Source organism: Stenella coeruleoalba (genome assembly GCF_951394435.1).
Source record: "Stenella coeruleoalba genome assembly, chromosome: 16".
Classification (NCBI taxonomy): Eukaryota; Metazoa; Chordata; class Mammalia; order Artiodactyla; family Delphinidae; genus Stenella; species Stenella coeruleoalba.
The window spans coordinates 78,647,117-78,669,219 of record NC_137162.1 but is presented as its reverse complement, the minus strand read 5'-3'; the positions used below and the strand labels follow the sequence as shown (position 1 = coordinate 78,669,219).

Here is a 22,103-nt window from a genome sequence, read left to right as displayed (position 1 = left end):
AATGGAAACCTCTTAACTTTCATAATTTAAACTGTGTACAGATTGTGTACATGTCACACTTTCCTACTCCTTTGGCCACAGTGATGCATAATCATCATATTTAATAAAGAATTCTTTGGGAATAAACTCTAAACTTTGTTACATACAATGATTCTTTAAGAAACTCCTACATCATAGTTGTTGACTAAAATAAACCATCAGTTTTACCCTGGTAAATATATTCAGTAATTTATTAAAAAATACAGGGCTTCCCTGGTGGCACAGTGGTTGAGAGTCCGCCTGCCAATGCAGGGGACGCGGGTTCGTGCCCCGGTCCGGGAAGATCCCGCATGCCGCGAAGTGGCTGGGCCTGTGAGCCATGGCCGCTGAGCCTGCGCGTCCGGAGCCTGTGCCCCGCAGTGGGAGAGGCCACAACAGTGAGAGGCCCGCGTACCGCAAAAAAAAAAAAAAGAAATAATAATAATAATAAAATAAATAAAAAAATAAATGCAGAAGTCTATGTAATAATTATGTTACATCTGCCATTGCTGATTAAAGCCTCAGGACTAGAATGGAAATGCTTAACACCTTGACATGTGAACAGGTTATGGGACTGGTATTTCCATAAATTACCTCTTTCTGGATGCAAAGCATTATTGTAGATTCTATGAGAGTTAATTCACTTTACTAAATTATTCTCAGAGAACTGTTTCCTCATTCTGATTTATCAAGTCGTAAGCCCAATAATTAAAATGGGAGAATATGCGGTCAACTGCTATTATCTCTCAATTATATGAATATGTTAATTGACTTGCTGACGATGAGCCCTCTTAGAGAATGTCATTTAAAAGTCTTGAAGATAAAAACATCAGAGTGTAATAAAAAACACTCTGAATATCCTATCAGTTACTCCAAATAAGTGATCAATTTGGCATCAAATTTATCGATTTTCATTTCCTGATTCTTCATTTAACCAAAAAAAAAGTATAGTTAAGCTCTAAAAGCCTGAAAAGTGTTCCAGATAGGAAAGACACACAGCAACTCCTCCCACTGTGGTGTTTTGGGAATAAAGAATCTCCACCACTCTTTTATACATACGTTTAAAGAATCCCTTCCCAGTCCCCCCACTGCTGCTCTGGAACCCCTGGCAACTCCTAGCTAAGCCACCCAAGGCTTGGGCCCACTCTGATGCAGTGGTCTGCCTCAGCTTGGCTTTCATGGCCTTGCTGAACACAGCCGCCCGGGGCCCCAAAGGATGCCATATTCACCGCCTGGAAGTCATATGGGCTCAGCAGAACCTCGGGGAACTGGCCGCATAACCCTTTTCTGCACTGAAGTGCAGCCAAGCCGGCCGATAGCAAAGGTCAGGCAGTGGAGGTGGCAGGAGTCTCCTGGAAGAGCAGCAGGAGGTCAGTGTGGGACACCTGAAAAGAAATTCTTTACATATTTTCTGCTTCTTACTTTGTCTACAAAAGAGAGATAAAATGTGCAGCTCTCAGGAGAAATACAGTATATATATTCCTGTAGGTTGATAAACAGAATCATTGCTAAAGTCATTAGTTACAACATACTTAACCAGAGTATTCTCACAGCTGCTCTTAGATACATAGTCTAGGATACCGAAGATAAAGGTAGTGCACGGGAGTTACTGGATTTACAGCTCTAAAGCTATCTTGATTGTTCTCTTCCAGGCAGATTTTGCCTGGAAGAATTACAAAGCAATCAATTTCCTTGTAATAAAAATAATATATAACTCAAGCATTTCATAATATGTAATATATATAAAATGGCAAAAGAACAGTTGAACATAAAACTAACGAAGATATTGATGTTTATATTATATTGGCTACTATTTTTTAAAAGATTACCTGATCATTCAACAGCAATCAGTACCACTGCTGAATAATAAATTGCTCAATCCTAGAATTTACCTAGGATCAAAAGACTTCTGTGTGATTTTACTGGTGGGGGAGGGGGGCGGTTTGTTAGAGACGAAACCAAAATATTAACTGTCCCGTATCCTGAATACCCTTTTCTTAATGGGGAAAAGACATATCCACCATTATCTTTATATTTAAAAACTTTAGAGATTTCACACTTACTGCCTTTGCCTTTCTTTTTGTTGTTTACCACTGTTGCTTTATGGCTTCGTTTCTGCTTTTTTGATGAACTTCCTCCTCCCTGAGCTTCTTTCACTCTTTTCTGACCTGTACAGGCTTTGATGGGAAAGAAATTATTAAGTAACACAAAAGAAAATCAAGCTTGCCCCAGGTATAAATTAATTCCCCATTCTAGAAGAATAGACCAATTCTGAGACTATACCTGTTTTTTATGAGATTTATAATTTGTCATAGAAATTACCACAATTTTTAAAATAAATCATCATTAATGAGCTGAATTATTACACATAATTAGAGTTTTTTAAAAAGCAGATAAAGTATGCACATCATTCTTAGAAAAATCAGATATAAACTGAATATAGTTCTCAATATAGTACTGGGAGTTTATGAGTCTAGTAATTCAAAAAAAGGTATATAATGAAAATAAAAGCTGAAATTTGTTAAAATTCAATAAAACCAAAATATTAAGATTTAACTACAGGTTAAAATAGTAATTATATGTATTATAATGATATTAATGAAAATTTTAATGACAATATTAATGGAATAAATTTTAGTAGTAATTCACAATTATAATAACAAATTTATTATACAGACAATTTATTATAAATTTACAACAACAATAACTTAGCTCCCAGGGCAATGGTTAACACGTATACCATTTACAAATCTAGCATAGTAGTTTATTCCAAAATATTATAAATGTCTCCCTTTCTTCAAGGACAAGCCCAAGTCCTACCTTCCCCGATGCCCAACCTTCAATGATCAATCATTACTCCAAACTATAGTTTCTCAGCCACTAATCTGATCCTCAGCATCTATTGTTTTTCTATATCTTCCTAATTATATGCATTGTTTCTCAGACTATACAGTAATCTTTTTCCTGACATTAATGAAGTCTTAATCTCTATTCCATTCCGAAGTCAGATACTATAATAACACAATATAATTAATACCATGATAGAATTATGCCATGTTTGTTTAAAAAAAAATGTTTCTTAGTCCTGTTACAATGGTAAAATCAACCATGAATATACAAGACATGGCTTCGTTGGTAAAAAATGGAACAGGCTATTAAATGTCTTGTTTGTAAGTTCTCAGTTTTCTGTTTTTTTAATGGGTTACATCTAATAGATAACTTTTCCTAATGCTCTTTTAATATAACAAAATGAAACATAAAGAAAGTGATTTAGATATTATCTATATTAAAGTACAGAATCTTAAAAACAATTGCCAGATTTCTCTCCAAGAGTTTATTTCTGAAACTTTCAGCTACAAGAAATAAAAAGCTTACTGTAGGCTACACTCGAAGGCAATCCTAAATCTAAATTGTAAAACTTACATTTTCACTTTTTTTTTTTTTTAAATGGCCGTGCCAGGAGGCATGCAGGATCTTAATTCCCTGACTGGGGATCAAACCCATGCCCCCTGCAGTGGAAGCACGGAGGCTTAACCACTGGACCGCCAGGGAAGTCCCTTACATTTTTACTTTTAAAATCAAGTGAATTCTGGGACTTCCCTGGCGGTCCAGTGGTTAAGAATCTGCCTTCCAATGCAGGGGACGCGGGTTCAATCTCTGGTAAGGGAACTGAGATCCCACATGCCGCGGGGCAACTAAGCTGGTGCACCACAGCTAAAGAGCCCATGCGCTCTGGAGCCCACGTGCCAAACTAGAGAGCCCGTGAGTTGCAATTAATGAGCCTGCGCACTCTGGAGCCCGCATGCCACAAGTAGAGAGAAGCCTGCGTGTCACAACTACTGAAGCCTGCACACCTGGAGACTGTGCTCCGTAACAAGAGAAGCCACTGCAATGAGAAGCCCATGCACCGCAAGGAAGAGTAGACCCCGCTTGCCGCAACTAGAGAAAGCCCGCGCGCAGCAACAAAGAAGACCCAATGCAGCCAAAAATAAATAAATCTACAAGGAAAAAAAAAGTTTATCATATTATTGAAATAGTTGAAAGCCTCTCTAATCATCTGTGATAAATGCTTCTTTCATTTTCAGGATTACTCTATTTATGCCTGGATAATTCAGTTCCATGAGATAGTATGGCACACAAACATAATCACAGTAGCTGTGTGTGTGAATGTACAAAAAAGAAAATTTACTGCAACTACATATATATATATATATATGTGTGTATATATATATATATATATATATATATATATATATATATATATTTTTTTTTTTTTTCGCGGTACGCGGGCCTCTCACTGTTGTGGCCTCTCCCGTTGCAGAGCACAGGCTCCGGACGCGCAGGCTCAGCGGCCATGGCTCACAGGCCCAGCCGCTCCGCGGCATGTGGGATCTTCCCGGACCAGGGCACGAACCCGTGTCCCCTGCATCGGCAGGCGGACTCTCAACCACTGCGCCACCAGGGAAGCCCGCAACTATATTTTTTACTTAATTTCTTTAAACGTTTTAAGTCAAGATTTGTGATAATGTTATGTCAATTATATCTCAAGGAAACTAGAAAAAGAAAAAAAAAAGGTTTGTGTGAGAAAACTTGGAATTAACTAATTTGGTCTGGATCATATCTCTTTTTTAAGTTTAGCTAAACACCTGAAGTTAGCATAGTAAAATCTGGTATGTTATATAAAATACATACCCTAGTGCTGTATCTTTATACTGGAAAAGTGTGTTTCAAGGCCAAGTGTCAGCCTAGAGCATATTAATTTAAAGACACCTCAGTGAAGTGGTTTATAAGTAAAATGATGACAGAAGTAGAGCTACAGCACCATCAAAAAGCCACTAATACTTTCGGGAAGTACTAATTTCAATTTCATGGAAAAATCAAGAGTATTACTATAGGTTATTAACAGAGACACTGGTCCTTCAAATTTGGAAGCTCTGCATCTAAGAAAGCATCAAATTCCTTTACAAAGGCTTGAAAATCAGTCTGACACGGTTGTCTGAGGAAAGCAGTGCCTGCAGAGCTGGTTGCTCCAACCTCGCACATACAGTATTTGGTTAAGGGTGGAGGGGTCTGTCAGTAAATCAAAATGTTTGTGAGAAACTGCACACGGCAAGGGCAAACACAATGTTACACAAATATATTTAAGCCGCTCACGCCATACAGTCACTCAGTGCATCGTGAGTTTTCAAGTAGGTCTGAATTTGGGCCTGGGTGCGGTTTCTAGCACGTGTCTGGTCGGCTGTGAAATGGCAGGGGCAGCTGAAGCAGAGGACATTCAGTTCTTCTCAAGCTTTTAAACACACTCCACTCTTCCTTACAACAAATTACCTTCCAAATTTCTGTTTCTGCCACGTTCACACAAGTACTCCATGTAAACACCTCACACTTGTAACGAGAGATACTATAAACCCGTAAGGGAACAGAGCCCTGCGCACCTCACCTTTCTCAGGATGCTCTGCTTCGGGCTGATTACTGCTGCTGGAGCTCACGCTGGCGTCGAAGCCCGCGGGCGAGCTGTTCCCTTCCGACTGGAGGTCCTGGAGCTCCCCGGCCACACTATCCACTTCGATTGTGCTATCAGTCTCACTCTTGATACTGCGGACTTCTTCTTGGTTTGGGGCCAGCGGCTCCGATACTGTTACAGAAGACGGCTGCCGACTGGCTTCCGTCACGGTGACTGAGGAAGGCGACTCGGGTGTCGTGGGAGGGGTGTTGAGCACTGAGTTACTGCCACTACTCGGAAATTCCGATTTTTTGTCACTGACCTCCGCCGGCTTTTCCTCGGTGGGTTTGTCGTCGGCACTGGGTGGCGGCGGGGCAGCCAGCTCCGCGCCGGGGGAGCAGCTCTCCTCCTCGGCCACGGTCTGCAGGGACCCCTCCACCGGGCCCTCCTCCGGGGCAGGATGGGGCGGGGAGGCCGCAGCCTCGGTGTCAGAGTCGGAGAAAAGCTCTTTCAGCGTTTTTTTAGGCCACTGTCCCTGAATACTTGACCAGACATCTTTTCGATCTTTAGCTCTGCTGTTCTGAAGTCTTTCATCAGAGTTATTTGAAAGTTTTATCCTTTTTTCGGCAACTTCTGAAAATCCTGAATAGAAACCAGTTGTCCGCAGAGACTTTCTTTTCTCCTCCAAACCGTTGTATTTCTTAGTTGGTGTCGTCTTTGCTTTTGATTTTTCTTCTTCATCTTCATCTGAAGAGCTGTTGCTACTGTTTTCTATGCAGAGGGGTTCTTTGCTCTTGGCCTTCTCTTCCTTTTTGCCAGGTGATCCGGTTTTTAAACACTCCTCGGTATTGCAATACCTTCTCTTACCACGTTTTGCCGGTGGCTTTGAAGATTTGTCTGTGGCGTCCTTCTTGACATCCTTTCTCTTTTTTGTGATGTCATCTTCTTCCTCATAATCCGTATCTTCGGATAATCCTTCTATATCTTTTCTTAATCTTTCTGGAGATTTCGACGCGGATTTGGCTATTACCAAATCTGCATGGACTTTGTTTTCTTCTAGCAAAGATGAACTGTTCTGTTCCTCTTTTGAAATAAGATCATTTCTGGTGTGGGTCAAATGATCAACCTTAGACTCTTCTTTGCCATTGTTATCTAGGTCTTGAACACCTGTCTCATCCTCTTGCTCACTGTCGTCAGCAGAACTTTCAGAAGCTAGAAAAGAAAGAGAAAACGAGTATGATCAGAACACTAGCAATGTCTTCTCTGTGCCAGCTAACATAAACATGGACTAGCTCCTATGTTTATAACTACCCCAGGTTGCTAGGTTTTATCCTCGTTTTACAAGTGAGGAAACTGAGCTTCAGAAAGTGAAGACATTCACCCAATGATGGAAATGTTCTATATCATGACTATAGTGGTAGTGACACTACTGTATACTTCTGCCAAAACTCATCAAATTGTAAACATAAAAGTGGTGACTTTCATTGTTCGTAAATTATACCTCAGTAAAGCTGATTATAAAAAAGAAAGAATTTTCTACAAATTTATGAGCACAAAATAGGGGAGTTAGGATGTAGTCCAAGGTTGTTCTAACTCCAAAGTCTATATTCTTATAAAAGCGTAGCCTTCATTTTTCATGTAGCAATGATCATTCAAAGATTTTGTGAGCAATGTATTTCCACGGTAGATGCTTTAAAGAACAACATAATTAAGTAACTTAGACTTTATATAAACGTATCTATAGAATTTATTTCTTAAATGTTCATTTTAGTAAATAAATTCAATTAACTATTAAAAAATAATAGTTTTTATTATGATTTTAACATACCATTTATTGAGAAACTGTTATATGTCAGGTACCTTGAAATGCAATGCACAGATCATCTCATTCAATCTCACCATAACCCTATGAGCGTGTTATTAGCCCCATTTTATAGTTTAGGAGACTAGGAGTTAGAGAGGCTAAGTAAACCACCCCAAAGAGCTAAAATAAATCAAGATCAAATCTAAATCTAAGTCGTCTGACTCCAGAATTTAGAATCTTAACTACACTACACTCTACAGAGAAGTCCATGTATATTCTTTAGCTAAATTTGTTAAAAAGTAAAAAATAATTGATACAGTTAAGATGGTTAAAAACATTTAATCGTTTCAATGTGTTCCTAAATAATTGAATTTTTAAAATTATTCAAGCAATACATGTACATGGTTAAAACAAATTTAGACTCATAATAAAACACCAAAAGCTCTTTTCTTCCCTCCCCAGCCTCCAAAATGTTGTAACTATTTCCTCTGATAGTTACTATCGTTATCTCTTAATAATATGCCATTCGTTGATACGTATAAGCAGTGAGGATTTTCTCTCTTATTAATACCTCTACTCCCTTCTGCCACACTTTCTACGCAAGTGGTGTTGGGAAGTTGGACAGCCGCATGTGAATCAATGAAGTTAGAACACATCCTCACTCCATATACAAAAATAAACTCAAAATGGCTTAAAGACTTAAGTATAAGACATGACACCATAAAACTCCTAGAAGAGAACATAGGCAAAACATTCTCTGACATAAATTGTACCAGTGTTTTCTTAGGTTCACCTTCCAAGGCAACAGAAATAAAAGCAAAAATAAACAAACGGACCTAAGCAAACTTACAAGCTTTTGCACAGCAAAGGAAACCACAAACAAAACGAAAAGACAACCTATGGACTGGGAGAAAATGTCTGCAAATGATGCAACGGACAAGGGCTTAATTACCAAAATATAAAAATAGCTCATACAACTCAATAAAAAAAAAAAAACCCTACTGAAAAGTGGGCAGAAAACGTAAACAGACATTTCTCCAAAAAAGACATACAGATGGCCAACAGGCACACGAAAAAATGCTCAACCTCACTAATTATTAGAGAAATGCAAATCAAAACTACAATGTGGTACCACCTCACAGCAGTCAGAATGGCCATCATTTAAAAAGTCTACAAATAACAAATGCTGGAGAGGATGTGGAGAAAAGGGAACTCTCCTACACTGTTAGTGGGAATGTAACTTGGTCCAGCCACTATGGAAAACAGTATGGAGGTTCCTTAAAAAGACTAAAAACAGAGTTGCCATATGATCCAGCAGTCCCACTCCTGATAATATATATCCAGAGAAAACTATAATTTGAAAAGATACATGCACCCCAATGTTCACAGCAGCACTATTTATAACAGCCAAGACATGGAAGCAACCTAAATGTCCACTGACAGATGACTGGGTAAAGAAGATGCGGTACATATATACAATGGAATGCTACTCAGCCATAAAAAAAAGAATGAAAGAATGCCATTTGCAGCAACATGGAGAGACCTAGAGATTATCATACTAAGCAAAGTAAGTCAGAAAGAGAAAGACATATTGATACCATATGATATCACTTATATGTGGAATCTAAAATATTACACAAATAAATTTATTTATGAAACAGAAACAGATTTCACAGACATAGAAAATAAGCTTATGATTACCAAAGGGTAAAGGGGGTGGGGAGGGATAAGTTAGGAGTTTGGGATTAGCAGATACAAAATACTATATATAAAATAGACAACAAGGTCCTGTATAGCACAGGGAACTATATTCAAAATCCTGTAATAAACCATAATGGAAAAGAATATGAAAAAGAATATGTATATATATATATGTGTAACTGAACCACTCTGTTGTACTCGGAAACTAACACAACATTGTAAATCAACTATACTTCAGTAAAAAAAAAATAAAAAATAAAATAAAATCAGAAACATAAGATATTGTACAAGAACAGAATTGTATAAAGCATGCAGAAAACAGAGTTCTTGAAAATTAAAAACATTACAGCTGTCAATAAGCATTACAGCAGTAAATTAAATAGTAAAAGGACTAAAAGATAAAGTTGAGAAAATTTCTAAGAAATTAGAGGAAAAAGACAAAAGAATAAGTAATATGTCCCTGCCAAAAGATAAGAATATTAGAGTATACTGCAGAAGGTTCAATAGCAATATAATGGCAGGTTGAGAGACAGAGAGAGAGAGAGAGAGAGAGAGAGAGAGAGAACAGTGAAATGCAGAGGAGGAAATCAACAAAATAATTCATGAAAACTATCCAGAACAGAAAGACACAAGTTTCTAGAATGAAACAACTTAGTAAGTACACACCACAGTGGATGAAAATACATCCACACAAGGTATAATCCTGTGAAATTTTAGGACATTAGAAACAAAGATTCAAGATTCCAGAAAAAGGGAAAGGCAAAAACAAGCAATAAAACAAGTCACATACAAAGAATCAGAAACTAGAAGAGCTCTGGACTTCACAGAAATAACACTGTAAGCAAAAAAACAGTGGAACAATGTCAGTAAAATAATTAAGGAAAAACGTCCAACCCCACTAAACCATGAATAAAGATATTTTCAGATATGGACAGTCTCTAAAAATGTATCTTCCCTCTTATTCACTTGTTCTTAAAATTTACTAGAGAATGTGCTCCACCACAATGAGTATACCAAAGAAGGTTAAAAAAACACATCAGATATCCAAAACAAAGAAATTCTAGGGACCGCTTTGAAGAGAGAGCTCTAAAAAGTTCCCAGGAAGAGAACCGTGCATCAGATGTAGAAGGAAACCAGTGCAGACCGTGCAGTGTATTTCCAAAGGAAGTCACATGGAGGGCTATCATCCCCAAGATGCCTCCTGCCATCAACTAGATTCTTTGTATGTATTTTAGCTTGTTTCCACCATTTGGTGATGAAATTCCAGCTCTCCCCTCAATGTCTTGTGTGCCATCACCTGAATCGGATAATGACGTCACTTTACCCAGCAAAAACATTTTGTTTTGACCTACGCCTGAAAGCCAGGCGTATGTCTGGGAAGCCTGGAGTCTGAAAACGCACAGGACCTTCCTACTCCCACTGAACATATTCCTTTTGGTCACCCTCTGAGACTACGTCAGATATCCCTGTGGGGAGCCCCGATGTTTCCCAGAACGGCCTCATTACCTTGCCCTACTGAATTCCCTTCCAGAGGCTTTTGTAGACTCACAAAGAAGCTTAATATGACCTAGAGAGTCTATTCAGATAACATTCTCAGGGAGCCTTCATCTAAGTGGAAATACTGCCTTTTTTACATAGCTAGGTTTACGCTCGCCACGGTTTTCAGAAAACTAAATAATATCCTCTTTAGGAATATATATAGGTTTAATATAATTCTAAAGAAAAGTAAAAGAATGATTAAGTCAGAATATTAATTACTTTTCAGGGAGACATAACTATTTTAAGTAAATACTACTTGGTCACCACTGTGGTAGACATACAATATTCGTATCATTATTCTTTAAATTATATATATATTTCCATATACTGTTCTGTATTTCTGATATAGTAGAAAATTACGAAAAATGAACTTTAGGATATTTAGATATTTACAAATAATAAATATCCATCTGAAATAAGACAGAAAAACAATTTCCATTACATTCAAAATCAATAAAAATTCAAACTCTCTTAAGTTATAAGAAATGTAAAGTTTGTGTTTTTTTTTTAAGAAATGTAAAGCAGTTTTATGGAGATACATTCTTTTATTTCATTTGACAGATCAGATTCTCTCTTTCCTGCCAGTCAGATTTACAAAAATCTTCCCCTCCAGTACTCATTACTTTTATTATTTGTTAAACTTCATTCTGCCTTAAACATTAAGCAATAAGGACATCATAAAAGAGATCATAATAAATGTAATCAAGATAAGCAAAGTTTGGTATTCTTTACAAAAAGTTCAGTATAATTTTATACTCTGATATTGCATAATACAAACTATGTTTTACATGGCTACAGAAAGGATGGTACCTGAAAAGAACACAGTAATAGTACCAGAGGTTGAATATTAAATTTTAACTGAAATCTAATGGTGCCCTCAGCTCTACTAATAACAGAAAGATTTCCAAGCCTCAATCAATGGCTGATTTTATTTCAAGTAATAACAGAGTCAACAAAATTCTGGTTCAGTTAAAAACAGAGAATTTGATAATGTCACTGAATTACCTTTATAGAATTTGATTTATAAAAATTAAAACAAATACTTGCATGCAACAGGATATTTGTTATGTTTACCTTGAAGTCCATTAAGGATAGAAGTGATTTCTATGGATTTAATATGAGCTGTATCAGAGTTTTTGGCATCAGTAAGATCCAGTTTGGATACCATTTCAGGAGATGGATTTGTCTGAAATGGTGGTTTTGACAAGCGCCGAAGTTTACAGTTCTTAGGAGAATACTTTTCATCTTTGTCTTTTTCTTTGTCTAATTTATTCTAGGTTAAGAAAAAAAAAAGGTATCCCATGTTAGCCATAACAGATCATGAGGCATTTATTAGTAACAATGTTAAAATTCATTTTTAACTCAACATTACAGACTATTATTAAAAAACATACAAAGAAAGAATACAAACAGTCCCACAAAACAGTCAGAAATGTTTTTTCAAAGTTATTTAACAAATACTACAGGATGAGAAATAAGTTTTTGTCTCATATTTATATTTTAATAGTGGAAATAAATTAGCAATCAGATAGGCAATTAAGACTATCAAACTTCCCTACTGCTAATAATTGGTGTTACAAAGTCTGTAAAAATTAAATCACAATAGGCTTAAATTAAATATTCACTAAAAAAAACAGAAACATAATTTCAAGCTGACAGTTCTAAAACCTGTAAGATTCTCAATATAAAATGAGAGTTGGGAATTACACAACTTCAAATATCTTCATTCAGTTGACAGCAGGGAGTAACAAACAAATGACTTGCTATAAAGTCAAGTCAGTGGGGCAACCCTCCTGTATGACTGATAATGTTTCAGGAAAAAATGAGAAATTTTTTGAAATTCTCTATTTACGAACAGATGAGCAGAGGTTAATATATTTCTTGGAAACTATTTTTTAAATTTGTTTTAAAAATTATTTATAGGACTTCCCTGGTGGCACAGTGGTTAAGAACCCGCCTGCCAATGCAGGGGACACGGGTTTGAGCCCTGGTCCGGGAAGATCCCATATGCCGCAGGGCAACTAAACCCATGTGCCACAACTATTGAGTCTGCGCTCTAGAGCCCTCAAGCCACAACTACTGAGCCCACGTGCCACAACTACTGAAGCCCACGTGCCTAGAGCCCGTGCTCTGCAACAAGAGAAGCCACCGCAATGAGAAGCCCGCGCACCACAACGAAGAGTAGCCCCCACTCACGGCAACTAGAGAAAGCCCGCACTCAGCAACGAAGACCCAATGCAGCCAAAGATAAATAAATAAAATAATTACAAAAAAAATTTATAGGAAAAATAATTTAGACAAGCTTCTAAATGATAATGTAGAGCATTACGTAGAAGTAAACAATTCTGAAGTCCTGTTATATAGTGAGAATATAGAACATGACTGACTATTTTTACAATTCTCCCAAAGACGGTACGTAATTAGTATCATTCTGGATACTAGAGGAGAAGTTATTCTGTTCAGGGTAGTGGTTCTCTAAGTGTGGACTCTGGCCCAGCGACATTAGCATCTTCTGGGAATTTGTTAGAAGTGAAAACTCCTCGAACCAGACTCAGATCTAGTGAATCAGAAACGCTGGGGATGGGCCAATCTGAGTTTCAACAAGTCCTTCAGGTGACTGTAACACATGTTCAAGTGTGAGATCCACTGACTTAGAGCACGTGGGCTGAATTCTCTGGATGCACTGAGGCGGCTTATGTGTAGGTAGACTACCAAAACCTCTCAATGATTAGTGCTCTTCTCATTTTCCTATTCTTGCCAGCCTTTTCATCACTTTATACCACAGATCATAATATACCATGCATTATGAAGGCAAAAATAGTCTACCCCACGCAAATTTCAAATATGGCTTTTAACGCCTATCAGAGGACAGCCTTGAAAATAGTGGTTCTCACAGTCAGATGAGATCGAGTGATGGGTATACAATATTAAATATTTTCTTGGAAGCTTTTTCAAAATTCACATGCCTCTTCCCTTATGACCCAGAATTTTAAATGCCTGGAAGGGGCCGAAAACTAAATTGAGAATTAAATAAATATTTAGAAAAAATTCCCCAAGTGTAATATTCTAACATTGATTCTCCTACCCCCTACCCTATCTTCTACCTGAGAAATACTACTTCTAAAACTTGCTCTGTGTAAGGAAACTGGCTTGTTAGTGCCACACACACACAGCTCTTCTAGTAGCTTAGAGCGATGCTAAATGTAGCATGACTTCCAATAAAGAGCAAGAGTGTCCTGAGTTGTAGCTACTGAGTTGCTATACCAAAACTTTAAAAATATGGGCCCAATTTCACAGTGAGAAAAGAATAATCACTCTAGGGGAAACCTTTCAGTATTTAGGGCCACTAGGGTATCATTTAGCCAGAAAGTAAATAGCTCCTCACTTTTAATATGAAAATTGAATTTCAGGAGAACTATTAAACACTTCAACTATATATACCATTCAAAGTATTAAAGAGCCATTAAAAAGATTTAAAAATATTCTAAAACCTAGTTAATGGTTCTACTTTCTAATAAAACATTAGAAAGATTCAGTCTTAGAATGAATAAGCGTAATTCTATCATACATAAAAGTAACCTTAATTTCCATACAAGCTCATTAATAGATTCCCCACGGTATCTATGTAGAGTTTGCCTAATAGTGTCTTGTGAACACATTCTAAGCCACTACATATATGGTCAGAGAAAGATGAAGAAAAAAGAAGAGCTTCAGATAGGCTCTCCTCTGCCTTCAGACACTTCCTTCTCTTCCTCTAACGGTTTACAGCTATTACAGTAACCCCAGGGCTCCCAGCCACAATATTTAATGACTCCTAGTTGGGAGACTAGAGGTGTAGGAAACAGTTGAAATGGGTAAGTGAAATCTGGCTGAATGGACTTATACAATGTTGGAACTGAAAAAGTCTCAAAGATCATTTAGTACTGTTTTCAAAATGCCTTTCCATAAGCTGACAATCTTAATTGTACGCAAATCTAGCATTTGATAAATTTGCTATTTCAAGAGAGTATTTCCACTCTACTAACACTAATGCACACACAATACTCATTTTGGAGGCAACGTTCCTTAATTAAGAGCTATAATACAGCAAAATAAGCACTTACCTTTATTTTCTTGCGATGTTTTATCTTTGGCACATTTTTATCAGCAGGTCGTACTATTTTATCTGCTTTAATCCATTCATCATATCTAAAATTGAAGGAAATTAACATAAATATAAAACACATAACACAGAAGGAACCATGCCATATTACAGAGAAACTTGTAAATAGAATCAGAACATTTCAGAACTGGAAAGGGCCTTGCAGGCCACCTAGTTCAACTTCCTGGTTCAAGAAATAAAGTTACCACGGCTCAAAGAGAGAGATGAAGTGACCTATCCAAGGACACAATGTCAGCTACTGGCTGCGCTAAGACTCAGCAAGGTCTCTGGACTCCTGGACTAGCGCGCACTCCTTGCTCCGCTGCCCCAATGAGAAACCAAGTCCGTGCAACAGCTATGAAGAGAAATCCCATACTCCCATATAGAAATCCTATACTTTTTTGTATACTTTGTTGTGTTCGTAAGCAGCAGGTAGCCCATTTTCCCTAACCGTGTCAGGAAGCTATAAGGGGAAGCACAGCTCTGCCAAGCCTCCAGTGCTGAGACACTTCCTACGTGTGCAGGCAGCTGAGGGCCAACAGTCGTGATGGCCTCTCCACTCAGTGCTGGCAGTCTGCATGATTTTACAGGGTGCAAGTCAGTACTGACTGCAATAAATCTACTTGTTTAAAGGGGAAAAAAAAAGACAGTTTATTTTCGTAAAAACTCAGCCAGAAAGAAGAAACATTAAAAACAAATTAACCTCTTTTTATGTTTGAAAGTTATCTACATTTATTCTGGAAAATGGGAAAACTCACTGACATTTTTAACTCAAGAAAATGAACAACTGAAAATGAGCTTTTAAATTAAAATGTCCTCATTACCAGAGGTATTAAGTGAAGTAATAAAGACCTTAAGTCAGGAAGCAAATGACCTGGGTCATTAGCTTATTAATAAATTACATTCTTGCTCTAGATAGGCCTAGTTGTATCTGCAACAAGTCCCAGGCAGAGCTATACTGCTGGTGCAAACCACGGGCTGTGGCAAAGCTGAGGGCTCAGCCCCACAATGGTTACGGCAGTGTCTGCTAGAAGCTGCTGAGGGCCACAGTGATAGCTGGAGAGGACGAGGAAAGAATGGAATGAGTTCTAGAAAAGTCTTTACATATCCTTGCTGACTAGTTATGTGGCCCCGGTCAAGACGTTCTCAACCTCAGACTTAGTTCGTTCTGTATAAGGACCACATTAAAAAGATAAAATAAAAAATAAGACTGCATATCACATATGGCTCTTTGAGGATCAAATATATGATAAGTGCTTTGAAACAGTTTAAGTCAAATGTTATTCTTCTACTAAACACACTCCTCTGGTATATATACTGGCACACTAGCACCTACCTGTACATTTATAGTAATTTTAATTTTCCCATTAATACCCAAAATTGCATGATGCTTGACAAGAAAGCAATTTAGTTCCTTCCAAAATTAGAGTGAAGGTGAAGAATGAACAGAAAATATATCTGCCCTCTACAAATTTGAATGTGAACTTCTAGAAGTTGCTCTTACTTGAATATAGTTATGGAAATCAGTGCTATGTACTTTAAGAAAAAACAAAACAAGCTTTCTATCTTCTTATGAGATAAACTAAAAACAGTTCATGATGGTTACACATAACATCAGCATAAGCTAAACGAAGATATAAGAGATTTTTACCTTTCTTAACCAAAGACTACCTGTTGTACAATTAATTTTGTAATACCAGACATTTTGACTACCAGTAAGAGTACTATTCAATTCCACTTGGATTTTTGACATGAATTATTATATTTCAAATTCGGGTGAAACAGTGGCTTTCAATGCAAGAATATCACCAAGATATTGTAGCTTTGATGGAGCACCAAACACATCAAACAAGCAAAAAATACTTACTGTCCCCATAGTTACAATGTTCACCGTGACAGAGAAAGATTTCTTTACGAGTCAGAGGTAATGTATTTTGCTTAAATTCTCTTAGGAACAAGGTATAAGGAACATATACATAAATAAAATAGTGGTTACTCCACATGGTACAGGCTGATGCTCACTGCCTAAAGCTCCACAAGAGTACGGATACTATATGATAACTATTTTCTCCTCCTCCACCCAAACATAAACTAAGGATGGTATATAAGAGGACTGGTTATCAGAAGAACTTTAGTGAGTTTGGGGGTGGAAAGAGGGTTGAGCCAGGCAGGAAACAAAAAAGAAAGATTCTGGAATTAGAAGAAACAAACTATATACGCTTCTAAAATACTTGAACAGCAGTGATTAAACATGATGGTCTTACTATTCTACGTAACAATTTTGTTTGAAAACTACTGAATGTTCTGTATGGTTTTAGGAGATTCCTTGGGAAATTCTTTAGATATGTTTCCTACTAGAGCAATTACACGGTAATGTATGGTTCTATAAGTATTAGCTAATATTTATACTGTGACTCGTTTATTATTTGCCTCTTTCTATTCTCCTTTCTCAGTGCTTTTTGTTTGTTCAGGCATTCCCTTGTTCTAATACTATTCTTTTAGATTTTTTTCTTTTTTCAGCTAGATTTACGCTGCCTTTCATAAAATGTAATAACACAATGTTGTTATTGTTATTATAATTAATATCCTTCAGAACTAGAACATGCCTTAAAAATCTATCAAGAATTTATTTCACAGATTGAGAAACTCAAACCATGGAAGCGAACTCACGTTGCAAGCTACAGGCTTGCCAAAAACCACTATGTGAGGAGTTAGAGAAGAACGGGAAATGGACTGCCTGTTAAACAGTGTAATACTAGAATGATTACTACTAGGCAGGCCAGGTCCTGTTCAGAGTAAGCATACAGAAGAGTCCAGACCAGCAACTGAAAAAGCCTCATTAAGAATGCACAGTATGGGGCTTCCCTGGTGGCGCAATGGTTGAGAGTCCGCTTGCCGATGCAGGGGACACGGGTTCGTGCCCTGGTCCGGGAAGATCCCACGTGCCGCGGAGCGGCTGGGCCCGTGAGCCATGGCCACTGAGCCTGCGCGTCCGGAGCCTGTGCTCCGCAACGGGAGAGGCCACAACAGTGAGAGGCCCGCGTACCGAAAAAAAAAAAAAAGAATGCACAGTATGAACCAATCCTCGAGGAGGGAGAACGGATGAAAACAATGCGTGAGAATTTTGGTTAAGGTAGCTTTTTCAAATTACAAATGCCTTTAACCAAACAGAGGCTGAGACCAGTGATGTAAACATTAACAGAAGGGCTTCCCTGGTGGCGCAGTGGTTGAGAGTCCGCCTGCCTTTGCAGGGGACGCGGGTTCGTGCCCCGGTCCGGGAAGATCCCACATGCCGCGGAGCGGCTGGGCTCGTGAGCCATGGCCACAGAGCCTGCGTGTCCGGAGCCTGTGCTCCGCAACGGGAGAGGCCACAACAGTGAGAGGCCCGCGTACCGCAAAAAAACCCAAAACCAAAAAAAAAAAAAAAAAAAAAATTAACAAATATTTCAAAATGTAATGAAGTTCCAAGTAGCACTTTAGTTGCCTGACTAATCTTACAAGGAAAAAAAAAAAAAAAAAAACGATGATCAGAAAATAGAGATAGCTATAACTGATCATTGTATATATTTTAAAAATAGGAAATGTTCTTTCCCTTTATGTAATTACTGATTACAGTACTATTCAGGAGTTCTATTCTCTTTTCTTTTCTTTTTTGTTTTTGGCTGCAAGGCATGTGGGATTCTAGTTCCCCAACCAGGGATCAAACATGCGCCCCCTGCACTGGAAGCATGGCGTCTTGACCACTGGACCACCAAGAAAGTCCATGAGTTCTATTTTCTTTACAGAATACTTTCAAAGACCAGGAAGGAGAGAAACATAAATTCATGTGGGAAAAAAGCAAAATGATACACCCCGAAAGGCAACATTTCCTACTGACACTAAATTATATAAGAAAGAGGTCAATTTAATTTTTATTTTACTAGTGTTTGTTAATTTAAATTAAGTAATATTAGTGGGTTAAGATCTCTGATTCCCTATCAAATACCAAGAATAAAGACTTGAATGAAGGGAATTTAGTTCAGAACTACAGAAAAAGCTGCCACTGATTCTGTTTATTCTATATAAATGTAAACTTTTTATATAGTCTATTTAATATACATTAAAAAGAGATTACAGCACATTTACTTTAGGCATAAGAAAATAGTCAAAGAAGATAGAAAATGGGAAAATTTAGTTCAAATTCAAATATCTTGGACACCATAGAAATCGAAATTACAGGGAAGTGGTAAACAGCAGAAAATTGCAGCTAAGAAATAGAAGACCATGAAATATTTCTCATTTCTCCTTGGGGCACCATACCAAGTACAGTATCCATTCATCCCTCAAAATACATTCTTAAAGAATATAAGAATTGGGGCTTCCCTGGTGGCGCAGTGGTTGAGAGTCCGCCTGCCGATACAGGGGACGTGGGTTCGTGCCCCGGTCCAGGAAGATCCCACATGCCGCGGAGCGGCTGGGCCCATGAGCCATGGCCGCTGAGCCTGCGAGTCCGGAGCCTGTGCTCCGCAACGGGAGAGGCCACAACAGTGAGAGGCCCGCGTACCGCAAAAAAAAAAAAAGAATACAAGAATTTAAAAAACTAAGTCAAATATTAATTTTTTGGTTTTAAAATGCTTCCATCCTCTGAAACATTCCCAAATACATGGACATGCTGTACTTCCCTCACAGTGGCTCTCCAATATTCTTGATTCGCCTTTAAGTACCACAAAGTGAATCAAGACATTAGAACGCATATTCTGATGGGGTCTCTCTACTGTGCAGGAACTACAAACAGCTATTTAGGGCAACAGGTATTCAAAGAAACCACGTTATTGTTAAATACCTAGATTTCTCCCCAAGGCTAGCAGGCCTATTGCTGTCAGCTCTCATGTTCTGTGATAATGTAGCTTGAAAACTAGGAGAGAAATTTAAGCTAAGTGGTTGGCCTACAAACAAAATGACCTGCACCTTTAATCCAAGCAATAGAGTTTTATGAGAATGTCTGAGGAAAACAAGGAAGTTTGGATTATTGATATAAACTATACTACCTTTAGTTGGACTTTAAATTTAGAAATTACGAACAGAAGAGAGTAATTGGCCTGTTTGTGACAAAAGGAAATACAGTTTGCCAGGGCACAAGGAAAAGAAGATTACTAAATGCTTCCATTTAAAAAAATATCAAAAAACAAAGAAAAACAAATATCGGGACAAATATTAACAAACACTGAGTTCGAAAATGAAGACTAAGTCTGTTAATGATTAGCCCATACTTTTTCAATTCAGTTATCAATAAATTCATTGTAATTAATGCGTGGAGTCTAGACAAGTATCTTATCTGATATTTAAAGCACTAAGGAAAATATTTTCAAAGAATATACTGACTTATTTGAGAACAGTCTATTGAGATCATCTAACATTCAACTAACGGAATAAACATGAATGACCAGATGCATGAGCAACTCATTTAACTTCTAGCCGTCTGTTCCCTGACCTACCTAAAATGAAGAAGGTAGAACAGATGATCCCCCAAATTAAAAAATTATATGAAACTCCCAGACTAGAAGTCTACACAGGGCTTATTCACTCGACAGATACTTCTTAGGTACCTATCATGTGACAGGCTCTGCGCTAGGCACTGGGTAATAAATGCACCACAGCTCCTTATCGAGGAGTTTACAGTTTAACAGAGAGGACCACACTAATCAGTCATTATGTAAGTAATAATACAAACCTCTGAACCATTCAAACAAAGTAGCTACATAAATATTTGAAATTTTAATGTGTCGAATTAAAATATTTATACAAAGCTAAAAGGAACCATTCAGAGACCATAGCATACTTGCTCTCACCAGAGAAAAACAGAGTTCTAAAAAGAAAACGTTTTGACTTTTTTTTGGATCTGTTGGCAAATCATCTAAGAAATCATTTAGCAACAATAAAAATGGAAAAGAACATTAGTCAACCAGACATAAGATACCAAAATGGTTACTGTGCCCACATCAGTTCAGATTTTGGTTCTGCTTAAACCTAACTAAACCACTTTCAAAGAAATATCATCAGCCATGTATTAATATAAACCCACAGAATAATTACATGCAGAATAAGGATACCGTACAAATAATTTCAACAACAAAACTGAACTGACAAAATACTTAAAAACTCATTATTTAAAATATGCATACAGATTATAAAAGATAAAATCTAATAACTAACCGTTAATATAAGTGAAATATTAACATCATTTGTATGTCGTTTTCTGTAATGGAGAGACTCATTTCATAATTGCTGAACAATATGTATTTTATATCCTGCCTATCTATAGGCAAAAAACTTAATATATGTCATAAAACTAACTTAGCTTTTAAAAACCTCACATCTAAAGTGGAAATTTAGGCCCTCTTTAGCATGGAAAGGAATTCTTTCCCCCTTAATTGAGTAAGAAAATAGGAGGGAAGAAATATGATATTGTAATAGAAAAAAAGACCAAGTCACGATGAAGAGCAGCACTAGTTATTATCAATTATAAACTTTATAAGCAGTTTAATCAATATTTACCTACTTTATGAATTTTCTATAATAATCTCAATTTACGTATTTATTTTTAATGTGAGAGAATATCTAAAGCAAAATTTATAGAGACCTACTGACTACAGTTTAATGCTTTTAGTCATGTACTTAGGATAAAACAAAGATAAAAGCATCATATTATTGAAAAAATAAAATTCTAAGCATGCTATTAACATTTCATATTTCCACTCCATACAACACTGTTAAATCCACATCAAAGAAACAGGAATGGTGTTCATTGTAATAAAGAATATAATAGTAGGATGATAAAAACATGAATATTATAGCATCATCATATTAAAGATTTGACACAAATAGCCCAAGAGAAACGTACTGTAATTATATAGATCTGTTTTCCTAGAGAATTTAACTTTGTAAAATGAAACAAAGGTGTAGGTCTTCAGGCAGAGGTAGTATCAATATATAATGTTAAGAACACATCACAGAGCATTGTAACAGGCTTATAAAGACCACTGCAAATGGTTAACAACTCTGGCACTCATTGTATTTTGTGATGCAGATACTGACTTCTAAAAGTATCCCCAAAGTTTGTTTTATTAATATTTGATAAGCTTAGGGGATTAGTCTGTTTGTGCACATTTAGACAAACATACTGATGTAACTTGCCAATCTACAAAACTATGAAATGGAATAGGTCCAAGTTAATGCTTTACATTAAATGTACCTGTCAATCTACAAAAAATACTAAATGGAACAGGCCCAGTTAAGTAAACACGCAGAGAGAGAACAAGAGAGAGAGAAAGGAAAAAAAGGAAGAAGGAAAGAGAGAGAGGCCATTTGAGTGCAAAAATATATGAGTTTATTAATCTTCTTCACAAATGAAATTTTTATTTTCACTTGCACTGAAAAACTAACCAACTCCAAAGTCATTTTTTAAGTAAAATTATATA

General features: G+C 37.1%; 1 protein-coding gene across 4 annotated transcripts in view; it reads right to left on the bottom strand.

The window, feature by feature from the left end:
* ARID4B (AT-rich interaction domain 4B) overlaps positions 1-22,103 on the bottom strand; it is a 127,149-nt gene that overhangs the window by 6,636 nt on the left and 98,410 nt on the right. For 3 of the 4 annotated variants that reach the window (XM_079900750.1, XM_079900752.1, XM_079900751.1), the window contains 4 exons: positions 14,609-14,693; positions 11,580-11,778; positions 5,459-6,673; positions 2,082-2,195 (listed from right to left, as the gene is read on the bottom strand). In XM_079900750.1, coding sequence (XP_079756876.1) covers positions 2,082-2,195; positions 5,459-6,673; positions 11,580-11,778; positions 14,609-14,693 — 1,613 coding nt within the window. Of the gene's footprint in view, positions 1-343; positions 1,404-2,081; positions 2,196-5,458; positions 6,674-11,579; positions 11,779-14,608; positions 14,694-22,103 lie in introns of those variants that run through there. The other variant, XM_079900753.1, reaches the window with a different exon arrangement.